This window comes from Numenius arquata, chromosome 2, assembly GCF_964106895.1.
Source record: "Numenius arquata chromosome 2, bNumArq3.hap1.1, whole genome shotgun sequence".
Lineage (NCBI taxonomy): Eukaryota > Metazoa > Chordata > Aves > Charadriiformes > Scolopacidae > Numenius > Numenius arquata.
Window position 1 is genome coordinate 109,360,798 of NC_133577.1, and position 13,938 is coordinate 109,374,735.

The 13,938-nt window shown below is 36.5% G+C and overlaps 1 protein-coding gene across 1 annotated transcript in view; it reads right to left on the minus strand.

Annotated features, from left to right (window-relative positions):
• Nucleotides 1–1,047: 1,047 nt before the first annotated feature.
• The window catches only part of GRM8 (glutamate metabotropic receptor 8), a 344,093-nt gene continuing 331,202 nt past the window's right edge, over nt 1,048–13,938 (minus strand). Inside the window, exons 9-10 of the mRNA XM_074169153.1 lie at nt 6,214–6,460; nt 1,048–1,097 (exon numbers count right to left, since the gene is read on the minus strand). Of these exons, the coding sequence (XP_074025254.1) occupies nt 1,048–1,097; nt 6,214–6,460 (297 nt within the window). The remainder of the gene's footprint in view (nt 1,098–6,213; nt 6,461–13,938) is intronic.

The following is a 13,938-nucleotide window of genomic DNA, read 5'->3' on the forward strand; positions in this document are numbered from 1 at the left end:
TTTATTGAGATAAGCATCTGCTACATTTCCCTGTCAGAGACAGGATACTAGGCTGAATAGACTTTCAGCTTAATCCAGTCTAGCTGTCATAAAGTCTTACAAACTGTAAGTTCCAGAAATGAAAAGGATCAAAATTATTAGTGGAGGTTCAAAAATATAATACAATCATACAAAATAATTACTATTAGGATTCCTTCACTTTACAAACATATAAAATGCACTTACTTTGAAGAGTGAGAAGGAGGAAAAATCCTTCCATTAGAAAAAATAGTCACAAAGCTTTGAACAAATAAATTTACACACTGCAGAGGACACACACACATACATGCATGAAGGCATGCACATACATACACGCACACGTGCACGCATACACACATACAGACACACACACATGCTTAGAGTTTACACTGCATTCTTCTGATGCCATGATTATTATTTTATTTGTACACCCACCTTTACTGCACATTCTAAACAAACAATAGACAACAGTGTAAGGACTTTTTCTCCTTAAAACTGCAACAAAACAAGTCTCAACATTTGCAAAACATTCCTTTATTATTAGAAATAAATTACTTTGTATAAAAATTAGCATGCGTTGACCATTGCATTTATTTTAGCATAACCCAGGACTTAATTCAGTCAGCCATCACAAGAAACAAACTCATTTTCTTTTACAAGTTGAACAATGTAGGACAGGAAAGGAAATTGTCACAATCACAAAAAAGTACTTACAAATATAACATCAGACATGGTTTATTTCAACAGCATTTTTTTCACAAGCTAACATTTGTTTTCCTTTTGTGATTTTCTTCCTTTTGTGAGTGAACAGTTCAGAAGCTTGACACTGTCTCTGTATTATAAAACTGGATTTTTCCTTCCCCTGTCTCTTTTTGCCTCTTGCCTCTTGTTTTAATTCTTGTCCTTTAGGAGACTGACTATTGATTTGAATGTAGTCTATGGATATTTCCAAGACTGAATTCTGGTGGTGGTAAAGTCTTTGTTTGCAAGATCCCATCCTGCAGGTCTTCCAGTGAATTTCATTCCTGCTCAATTTGCCTGATTGCTGTAACTGACATAAGTTGTCTTGGTAGAGGAGGCTGTAAATCAAAAAATCAAAACAAAACAACAACAAAAAACAAAGTTCAGGTTTTTTAGAATCAAGAGAGGAGGAAAAAACCACATATTTAGCATTTAAACTCAGACAGTGTCCAACTATATCTCCAAATAACATGGCCCATGTTTATGGAATAACGTAAGAAAGTTTAGGCCTGTATATGAACGATAAGTTGGATCTCAAGCTCTGTGTTCTTGATGGTAACTTATTTTGTTTATGACCTGGGGAAGCAGAGGTGAATAGAGAAGAACAATGATGAGTGCTTTTAGCATACCCATAACAGAATTTCAAACTACTATTAGTCTGGTATTATTTTGGCTGATTTATGTATAGAAGCTTTTTAAATTTAGAGCTTGGATTTTGCTCTCTCTTCTGTTGGTTGAAGACAACTTTGTAGCTAGTGGTGGGTTGTCCATGTAGAAGGAGGCTTATGCTTCTTGAAAGGAGCAAAGCCTAACATGGGAAACTTCTCTCAAAGTTAGTGAAACTGAGTAGCTAGTGCCTACAGCAGATAATCTCTAGAGAGCCTTCAGACACAAAGCATCTGCATATAAGTGAGCCAACAGAAGTGTTTATGAGAGCATAGGCTGTATTTTAGAACTGCCATTCTTTTATGATCTCCTTATGTTGATGGTCAGTTGATCATTTCTTCCTTATAGCCCTTGTTCAGAATGAGGCAATACATTGAGGAAGTTAAACACCTTTACTACTGTAAAAGTGAACAACTGTGAATGTTCTAGCCCTTATCTCTTTGCTGTATATACAGCCAAGACTCCACTGTTGTGTTAATGTAGGGTGGGAAGAGAGAAATGGTGACATCCGGTCTCACAAGCAGCTCCCTAATTTTAATCTAGGTGGGTACATGGCAAAGCAGACTGCTGGGGGACTGTCTCTTTTATGTCTCTAAATAAGGTCTATATCACACTGCATAAAGAGGAATTTGGCTTCCCAAATATATTTTATATTCCGTCTGCTACAGACATGTTCTGCTCATGGTAGTGAAGACTGCAGCTGTCAGGGTGAAAATAATTTAATGTTACAAAAATTGTTTGGTCTATAGATTCAAAGATCTTAATTCTATTCACTACTTTCCTTTCTTCAGTTTCATTTTTCTATATAGAATCTGGTGGGAACAGCTGAGAAATAGATAGAAAAAGGATTCTTCGTGCTAACTCCTAAACCCAGCCCAACAATCCGATGATTTGGGAAGACCATAATACAGAAACCAAGAAACAAGAGTTTCTCTCTCCCGCACCAAAGATTAAATTAATCCAAAGATCACTAAAATTGCCACAAAATAATACTAGATAGTATAAATAACTAAATTTGCTGCTTGTTTTTCCTTCGTATTTTCTTTGGATTTCTGAGCAATTTGATTCTAATATTGCATTTGCCATTTTTAATACACAACAGAACCAGATCATTATAATTCACATATCACTATCATTTTTGTTCCCTAAGAATGTATATATAAGAATGAATAATCAGAAGGAAGGTGCAAAATGTAATGTTTCTTACTTTCACTTGCACAGGTAGCTCCAGTAGATTGCAGAAAAGCTAATTCATTAAAGGATTGCTTTTGGCACATTAAGCAAGTCTTTCACATAATTGATCACAGTATTCGAGCATCAACATGAAATAGCTTTATTTGCATGTATTGGGACACTTGAAGCAAATATAGCCTCATTTACATCTTTCAGATGGGATGTACTGCTCCCATCTGAACTCTCCCATGCTCCCACAGCTGGATTTCTGATTCTATTTTTCCTTTGCCCTGTTAAGTTCCTTCTGAAAATAATGCAAGACTGCCAAAATGGTACCAAGTTCCTTAGAGCATAAAAGGATTTTGTTCCCAGCTAAGAAATAACAAATAAATGCACATCTGCAAACTCTGCACACTTGGGAACAAAAGGACAGAGGGAGCAGAGCTTATTTTTTCCCTTTACCCTCAAAATAGGCTGAGATACGTGATCAGGTTAAGCCAGTTTACCACATTACCCTGTAGCAGCTGAGTTCTATAACTTTTCATGTGTATGGTTTTAGCCCACAGCTATATAATATAATCAGATTTATCACAACTCAGTAAGCTGAATTATGTGAGGACATTTGCAAGAAGCTCAAAATACAAAAATAAGTAGTTACTACACCTCAACTGATTTAGAGTAACTTGTTAATTTGTTGTAACTTCATTGTATATCTGAGACTCAAAGAGTTTTGAGAATTACTCTAGGACTGATCAAGAAGCAAAAATTATCCTATTGAGTTCTGGGTGTTGTTACTTTAAAAAATGATAGCACAGGAAGCTAGTGTAGATAGTAGTTCAAAATGTACGAAATCTAATCTCGTCTCAAAACAATGGGTTTTTTACTTGATAAATATTGCAAGTGTCTTTCTAGTTCACTACAAAAAGCCTACAGTTCCTGTTTGGGGATCTGAAAGCTTCAGCAGCTGGTGTCCTGCTCTTTAAGACTGTTAGCATTTCATAGTAATAACATGAACCACATTTGGCAAGCATAGATGGCCAGAAAAAGTAACAGACTTGGCTGAATTTTTTTCTGGGAATGAACACTCTTTTCTAGCTGCAGTTACTACATTGTTGTTGGAATTACCAAAAAAAAAAAAAAAAAAAAAAAAAAGAAAAATAGTAAAATAAAAGAGGATCTAAAGCAATTTAGAATTATTATTGTGTTCTGACCTATATGCATTTAAAGTACTTATCATTGTTATGCCGTCTGTAATTGCATCTGGATGTTTTTTGGGTTTTTTCATCCCACATACAATGTGGTTTCCACTGAATATGAATGTATCTCCATAAAAAAAACATGATTATATTAATGTGCGGGACAACATGGAATAAAGTGTGTTACATGAAACAGGACAAACCAGACAAAGCAGAGTTTTCTCTGGATGGAAACAAAACGAATTACCTGACCGTCTCATCTTCTCTCTTACCTAATTATAAACATCGTTATCACTACCGGTATTTGTGCTTGGGAGGTACTTTCTACTACTGGTATACTAGGAATAGCCTGATTTTTTGTAATCAGCTTCATATACTGTCACAGGAAAGAAAGATCTATCTCACATGGAGTCGGCGCAAGAAGAAATTTTGCAATGCTGAGAGTTTGTTACTATTGTCCTAGTGAAAAGAACTTATATGGCGTTGTGCACTGATAATTCACAGGAACCTCCAAAAGTTTTGATAATAACTATTTTGGCAGAAAAGAGGGAAGATGATTAAATCCAAATGGCACAGAACAATTTGGGGGAAGAGGGAAACCCGTCTTCAGGCCAAGAGCTCAATTATATAGGGACACCCCTCTGGAGTGCAAATGACTTGACTCTGAATTTTTGCCTATGAAGCATTATAATGCCTGGATCAAAGCCTAGTCAGAATATACTCCTAGTGAGCTCAGAATTATATAGATATGCTACTCATGTTTAGAGCCCAGTAAATAAGCATTATCCTGCATACACCACACTACTGGAGAAGCAGACTTGCTTCCAGTAGCAGCTGTTTTCATGAATTATGCAGAATCATAGTTTAAGGAATACTAGACACAGCATTTCTTAATTAGGTACTGTAGATAAACATCAGATACCCAAGACTTTCTTATTAACACTCTTTCTCGCCCTACTTTCTCACCCTTTGACCTTTTCTCAGAAGTTTATAATTTTGCAAACTCAGTAAAATCTACCTCTTTCCCTTATGAATTTTCTTTTGGTGACTTCTTTTGGTGAATCTTCTGAAGATTTGAGGAATTATTGAGTTCTTCATATTTCCATGCTATTATTTAATCCGCAATGAATTTCATTGCCTTTCTCCTTTTGTTCTTTGTTATATGTCTTAATATGAAGCTGTATAAACCCATAGCTCAGTCTAGCAGATTTACACATTTTGAAGGCTCATGAGTTTTTCAAGTGAGTAGGTTTGCACTCCATATACTCCATGCATTGCATGGTAAACTTAGGCACTTTTATATAATCTTCAATCTGGCAAACTCTGATTGAACTCAGTGGGGGGTTCAATTTTTCTGAAATAATACAATATTTTTCTGCAAATTTGGTACTGACTTGTCTAATGTGCTCAAGCAAAACAATACTATTCAATCTCCTGTCATCATCACAAAGTAATAAAAATTTTTAAAAAAAACCCTCATTTGCAGTAAAATGACTGAAAAAAATTGTCTTTAACTGTAAGAGCTGCTGTCCATTCCATGTGACCTCCTCAATAGAAATCAGTTGTCCACTACTACGAAGCTCTGGGTGTAAAGTTACCGGCTCTGCTCATATTTGATTATTACTATTGTGAAGTCCAGTTTACAAAACTGTATATCATATGGTGGAATGGAAGCTATCAATCGCCTCTGCTTTCTTCTATACCAGAGCAATTTAGAAATGTGGCAAGTTTCAAGAACTTTTCTAGCATGGGAAAGAACTTTTTCCCATTACTAACCCATGACATATCACAACATGTAAAGATTAAGCTGTATATGAATTACCATGATTTTGTTCCAACATAAGTAAGACCACAATGAAAACCTGGATGGGAAGCTTTACTCTGGGTAGCATTAGTAATCATGAGTTGTGATAAATTAACAAGGTAACAAATATTTAGTTAAGGTGGAAAGGTAAAAGCCATATTTTCACTTCCATATCTAACTGCAAAATAGAAACAATATTAGCTGTTTTCATTATATTTTTTTTCAACAGCCTTTGAGTTTTGAATATACAATGATGACCATAAATACACCTTATGAACTGTCAGGACATACCATGACTGGTACAGCAATGGACAACACATCAAATTAGCACTAGTTAAAACATTTTAAAAAGATGTGGCTTTCCAAAATCTGCCTGTGCCTTTTGTTTGTTTGTTTTATTTTTACTAGCCTCCTGTGAAAAACAATTTGTTTGAAACAACTCTAGGCATTCCTGTGTTCAGCAGTACATGAATTCTGACACATCTCTGGATTCATGCAGAACAAGCAACAAAAAGAATAAAGTTTATTATTAAAAAAATAGTGCATTCTTGTGAACGTACATCTATTAGGAAGTGCTGCCACTCTTGACCATGGGAAAGTCTACAGATGACTTACTGTTGGTTTCAAGACTTTCACACAGTTCAGTTTTGACCTCACCATTCGGTCTGTCATTTCCTTTCTGGGTCAGTTTGCTTTGCATTGTGGCAGCTGTCACTACAGCCTTGAAACTCCGCTTCCGTTTTTGAACATTCTGCTCTGGATGAAAAATGATAATATAAACCTTGGGCATGTAGAGCATGCCCAGAGACACAGAAGCACTTAAACTCATGGAGACAGTAAGTGTTGTTGTCTGGATGTACATCTGGGGAAGGAAAGAAACAACAGCATAAAAATCATTGTTATATTGATTTAATATAAGAAGGAAAATAAGGTAATTAACTTAAAAATAGTAGGTGAACAGGGAACCAATAACACTCTTCCTTTTCTGTACATACATCAGAAAGACCCTTGACTTTGGTTGCCTTTAATTATAGTCAAGTATGGCTGTTTCATGTTGGTTTTTAACCTTAGGGCTAGGTCACAGAAACAGCATAATATTTATTAAACTTCATTCTCATAAAAGTAATCAAGACTGTAGCAATATCATTTTCAGAAAATAAACAAATACGTCTGCACAGGAAAAGAGAAATGACAAAAGGGTTAGCCTTGTATCACCTGCTTTAATACACAGAAGCCTCTACAACAGTATTCCACATGGTGATTCAGTAGTGTGTGGCATGGCTCAACTGGCAGCAGGCATAATGCATAATCTAATGAAATCTTTGATACACTCTTTGAGTTTCAAGCTTGCAAAAAAATTATCAGCTTCTCTGTAGCGAAGCTTGAACACATTTCCACCTTACTGTTGAATTCTGGTCACAATGTTCTGTTGGCACACAATAAATATATTAATAGGTCACAGTCCTAACTAAGAGATCAGAAAATTGGGGACCAGGAAATTAGATCACAAAGGACCTCAGTCCCCTATAGAGTTTCCTATAGATATGAAGGAAAAATCTGACATTTCTAAATGAATCAGTCTGTTGCTTGTTACCACCTACAAAAGGAAAGCAACTTTGGTCTTCCATAGTCCCGTAAAATAAAATTGCAATGATCACTCCATAAGAACAGCAGAGAGAGGCTTCTGTTTGGAGAAGTATTCAGATAGTATATAAGAAATAATAATGGTAGTTCTCTCAACATTTATTTTTTCTTAGGAAATTATATTTTATTAGACATTTTATGAGACAACAATTTTACTTTACAATTCCGTGTGATTTGCTAAACTGAGTAGAAATCTCTTAGTAATCATGTTGTTATGCTGAAAAAGATACTGAAGTAAAATCCGTTCGTTGCCTTGGCAGAGGATTCACTGACATTGTTTTCAGGCATGATTTTAAGTGCTAGCCAATACAATCACTCTAACCTGGAGATAAGGTAGTAAGTCTGTCTGCAATGTCAGCTTCAGATCATCTGTTTTTATTAAGTGCCCTTGGGTAACTTGGCCCTTGGCAGAAAAGTAGTGATATAATAAACTGGTGTGCAGTCTTTGCTACAGTTGGACATTTTTTAATGTCTTTCAGCTTACAAAGTTTTTCCATTAGATACTTTCTCCTTAGAGATCTCAAATAAACTCTACTCACTTAAAGCAATGTTAGGTGAGAAATGTGACAAATGTATTTTGGAAGTGTGAACTGTCACTCTGAACCACCCTGCGAGGTATCTTGTAATTATACAGAAAATTGCCAAATATTACCATAAAATGAGGGCTAGCCTAATCTACTCTTTAAGAAAAGATTGACGATGCTTAAAAATTTGTAAGAAACTGAACCTGCTTTCAGGGACAGCATCAGACTGAAAAGACAATCAGGTTTGTCTTCTTATTGTGCTGAGGAAAGTGATAGGAGTAACACTTCATTTCAATAATACAAGACAATATATCAGGAAACATGCACGATACAGTCTATTCTCAAGCCGGTGAAATAATTCCATTTCTTTCACTCTCTGAAACAACAGTGAAAGCAGAGCTTGACCTACATTTTGCATGAACACTTCTAGTGATACCCTCAGACAGTTACATTAATAAGCAGTTGCTTTCAGACTTCTATGGAAGGACCTCTGTGCAGATGCATGTTCACATGCAAACAGCACGAACAGCACATCCATTTCTCTCTGAACTAAACTGGTTGATCTCCAATTAAACTGGTACAGCAGCAGCTTTTAGGGTTACATGTTGCATTAAGTTTTGTCCAAAAGCAAAAGTATTTTGGTTCCCGAAGATGCACATATTTCCTAATGGGATTTGGAAAACTGAAATCAATGCAAATAATAGCTTTAGCATACTGTAGTGCAAATGAAAATTCCATCAAACATTAAAAATCCTTTTTGAATCCTTACAGTTTTTTTGAAATCCAACTCATGGCAGTTAAGTGGCTAGCTGAGCCGCACCCACAGAAACAGTAGCAATGCCTGACATTTAAATATATATTTTTTTAAGTCCTTATTCAGGTACCCAAGCTGCAAGCTTCATCTTTCTCTCATGGCTTGGTATAAGAGTTAGATGATAAAAAAAGATAAAGAATCTCTGGATGTTATAGGGTAAAATACACACATTCGTGCAATAGTACTAGTCATATTAGCAAGGAAGACGTGCATGATTGCAGATCTCAATGACCCTTTTTGTGACAAAAAGTCCCACAGTGCCAAGCTTTAACAGATACTAAAGAGAAAACATGTCTGCCTGAAGGTTTACGTTCAAGTAAGCTTCATAAGTGAATCAACTCTAAATATGATCATGCCTTCATTGAAATAATAAGAACCCATGAATTTCAATACACTTAGTGCAGGTATTTTGCATGAGCTGTATCTTTACATCTAATGTATTTTCTGTGGATTTAATTGAAATGACCAGCACAACAGCCTATTTTAAAAAATCCAAATCACAGATGGTTTCATGTTACAGATTACAGTTCCTACGCAGTGTGATTTATTTCTAATGACTGCTGTGTTTTTGAACCAGTCATTATAATTATTAAAACATTAAAACTAGAGTGAGTTGGGAATTTTCTGACAACAGTTTTCAAATAGTGAATATAGAGAGCTTTGGCCTTAGGGATCCTGTTTTGCATGGATCACTATTGCTACTTACTCCTTAATGAAGCTAATGAGAAAGAAGGGTTTCAAGAAGATTATTACACCTTGAGAGGAAGACTTTGAACATATACTTACATATACATATTTTGTGTGGTGTGTACATAAGCCTGACTCCGTACGCTAATGCAATTGCATAGTCAGCTGGAGACTAATTGTCAATGACAGCCTGGGTCTGATTCTTTTTCCTATTAGTTTCATAGAATAGTTTGGGTTGGAAGGGAACTTTAAAGGTCATCTAGTCCAACCCCCCTGAAGTGAGGGGGGACATCTTCAACTAGATCAGGCTGCTCAGAGCTCCGTCCAACCTGACCTTGAATGTTTCCAGGGATGGGGGATCTACCACCTCTCTTGGCAACCTGTGCCAGTGGTTCACCACCCTCATCATAAAAAGTTCCTTCTTTATATCTAGTCTGAGTCTACCCTCTTTTAGTTTAAAACCATTACCCCATGTTCTGTAGCAACAGGCCCTACTTCTTTTTAAATTGCCATTTACAGGCTGAGAGTCTGTTTATAGGACAGGAACATCCCCTGCAACTCATCTTTCTCATTTTTAGAATCCCCCTTCTTGCACTCTGATGAAGCACAAGTCTAGCAAACAGGATGCCACACACTTGGTCTGACTTTTGTCTGACTCATCTTGTTTTATCCCTGACAAGAGGACAATGATGTTTTATGGCTGTGCATTCTGGGTACTTTTATTATTCTGAGAACATAACTACCTGTAACATTTACAGAATTAGCTTCTCTAAAAATGAAGGAGCAAAAAAAGTAGTTCAGTTTAATAAGATATGGAGTTTGAATAATTTTTCATGTGTCTCACAGTGGTAGGTCACTCTACGTTAAAGGAGAATAAAGGTCCCTTTCTCACGATTCATGGTTTTACAGAAATGAATTTCAGCACTCCTCACATGAAAATCCCTTCTGAACTACAAACTTTTTGTCCAATAAAGGCTTTCACAGATAACAAAGACTGCTATATCTATTCTCCTTGTTCTTTACAGTCAGAAGATATAAGGCAGAAAACTAAAATCATGGTAACACAAGAAAAAGAACCAACTTTATACAATGGGAAAAACTTGAGGCCTAAATACCTTCCTGTCTCTATCCCCCACCTCCAACCCCACACCAGAACTGATATAGGACTTCTTAAGTACTGTTTTCCACCTCCACAATTGACAAAGGATCCCTCACAACAGACTATCCCATGTAAATGATCTAGACACTATGTACCCACTCAGACACATGATCTGTGTGTCTCACAAATGACCTAGACACTTTCCTTATCTTCTGATAAGGAGTCCTACAAGCTTGGTAATATAGCCTCTGACTGCCTCAGCAGCTAGAATAGATAATGTCTGTGTGGATATTTAGGGATTTTCTATCTTCTACTATTGATTCTAGGACTATGTATCTCCTTCTTTCTACTTTAAAACTTAAAATGTGACATTGGAAATATTTGGTCACCCAGAAAGGATATTTCAGAAAAACACAGATACTTTGTTGGCTTCTTCAATTTGGAAGTACTTGAAGCTGAATTGCCTCCTTGGTAACCTGAAAAATTTCTATGCATCAAAGCAAGTGCGTGCACCAAATTGTCCCAGTGCAGGTGGCCAGATGACTATCTCTCAGCTAGGCTTCACTGCTTAGAATTGAAATATCCCCCAAGTCCCCAGTAGTGTCCCATCAGTTTGATGCTTACAGAGGCAATGTCATGCACACAGCATGCCTTGAGTTCAACACAAAGCAACCACTTCATTGGAAAAAAATAAATAAATAGTGGTAATATCTCAATTTTTGTCCAGATTGCTTCCTTGGTTTGAGCCCTCCCCTACTTTCACACATAAGATTATATCCCAGCTCTCTTCAGAATTGTTGGTTTTCTCATGCTATTTCTTTTCTACACAGTTTTAATACATCAAATAGAGGGTACCTCCCACACAGCCTGTTCCCTAATCTGGTTTTAATAGTATAACCTGGATAGGTGGGAGATGTGGCTATTGTGACTTCTTGAGTGAATTGAATCTAAGTTTTACTCTTTAAATGCTAGTAGTTGTAACACAGAAGATGAACAGGTCCAGTAGTTAGTCAAGTGCTAAACCACAGAGGTAAGGCTTGCTATGTCTCAAGCTATTGGGGTGCCTAGTGTAGATCCAACTCAGCTACTTGCACTCCAAATAGATGTGGATGTTTAAAAAGACACTGCTGGTCTAATGTCTCATATTGGCTAATTCCATACAATTTGCCCTTTATAACTGTCTTTCCCCTCAGGCTAAAGAAACAGCCGCAATGTCAAACACCGGAGTCTGAACCATCCTGCTGAGACAGATATACCCAGATAGTCACTCTTCAACATGTCCCACACTGGCAGTAAGAGAGCAGAAGACTGAATTATGATTTAATTTTTCCCTTATCCTGGTTACCAAATACTTTATGTCTCTTATGTGAATCTTCTCAGCTCCTTCAGCCAGTTTCATTTTCTAAGGCCAGAACTGCAGCAAGCTTCGTTTCCCACAAGGGTTTTTTTTCCTCTCATTCCCTCCCACCACTCTTGCCTTCACTCCCAGGTGCTGGAAGCCTTTACTAGATCATTTATAGCCAGAAGATAAATGATATGTCATAAATTAAAGATATATGCCATCTATCCACAGGCATCCCACAGATTAGGAAAGACGGCAGAATGGTCCCTCTCTCTTTGTGGTGAAGAGAGCACAAGTCTTTTTTGTCTCAGAAAAACACTGAAAGCATTCATAGCCTTTGTCCCTCTGCTGCAGAATCTAGAGGGCTGAGAAAAAGACAGTTGTTTTTTTCTTTTAAAGTCGTGCACATGCCATAACACTACAATTCCTTTTGCATGTGTCGCTGCTTGCTAAAGAGTTGACTGGATCACAACACATATGTTTCACAGTTGCGTTCACAAATCAGAAACACCGTGCAATGAATTCCACACTAAAAATCAACATGGAAAAGGCTGGCTGCAGGCAAATATATTTGAAGCCAGGAGAGTATAAACATGGAGGTAACAATGCTGGCAAGGTGCCAATAACTAACAAAAGGATCCATGCTTCTCTGCAGAACCTCCATCCCCATAAGCTTACACCCACAGATTTTTATTGCTTTCAGTCCACAACATACATTTCTGTCTGGACCTGTGGGAAGAAAATTCATCTTTTCTTGAAGATAAACACTACAGGTAGAAGTCAGTCATTGCTTTGCTCATTTAACAAGATTATTTGCCAGGTATAAGATAAACTCCATGAAATGAATCTTCTTCAAATGTTTGTTCAGTCAGAAAATATGGGAAATTACTTAACAGATATTTTTTAACCTTTTAAAAAAAAACCTTTAAAAAAACCTTTAACCAAACTACCAATTAAAATAAAGCTTTGAGAGAAAAAGTCAAAGCCTTCTCACAAACATGAAAGTACAACATTTATTAGGTTATTATCTCAAGCAGTAAATGTAGGCTGTAATTCTGTACATGGCAGAGAAAACCAAGAAAACAAATCCTCTTCATTTTTAGCTGTATATTTCAGTTACTTTCAGAAACTTTAAGAGAAAGAAAAGATGTAATAACTGACTTCAAGTTAAATGTGTGCCAGTTTTAAAAAGTATGAACTTTCATTAAAGCTTGGATGCAAGAGTTATAAAAGCTTGCATCCTTGGTGGAACATGTATATACCTGCCTTTCAGAAACTGAATTATGGTAACGATTTCACTGTTCAGATTTTCCACTTAAGTCTAATTTTGACCTTTCCTGCAATATTTATAAGTATTCCTTTCTATCTATAAATTATTTTATGCAAAGAAAGAAACGACTTTACTACATCCTTTTTTAGCATTGTATTTATTATTTTCAGGTAAGTAGATACAGAGAACTCAGAGTTGTCAGCTGCTCATTGGAAAAGGTATGTTCCACAACTGCACGTTGCAAAGTTGACATTGCATAGTTCTCTCTCCAAAGTGTTAATTCACCACATGCCTAAAACTAACTTTAGTTCATCCAAACATTTTCCAGTGACTTCTCAATACCTGATTTTACCACCGAGGTAGAGTAGAACAGCTGTATCCCAAACAAAGACAACTCCTGAAACTCAGAAAATGGGAATTTGAAGACATACACTTCACCAAGCTTTGCTAATCTGTCCTGTCATTTTGGATCAACTTCTCCTTGGACCACTAATGGTTATTCAAATCCGTGTATTTTTTCATCTCATTTCCTAACAAAACATGGTTCCTTTGTCACACAAAAAGTATCAGGATACCATTGTAATGTATCAAATAAAAAGAGAAATAGTTGATCTATAGGGCTGGGGAACAAATAATATAATTATAATACTCTACCACTGTGTCTATATAGTAGACAATGAAACAGTGATATAGTGTAGGCCTGGGCACTAGGGCTTTACTGCTTGCACTGTTAAACTGTTAGAAATGAGTGAGCCTGGGCCTGGACCAACTGACACTCTCCCAAACTGTCCCCAGGAGTTTGTCCACAGTTTGGGATGATTCCCACTGTGTAATGTTGATATACTCATGCTGCTCTTGTTGAGAGATTAAGAGAGTTTAATATTATAAACCTAATGAGACTATGACAACTGGCTTCATGGCCTGTGAATATTCTTGACAATGTGCAGTTACTTTTTTAGA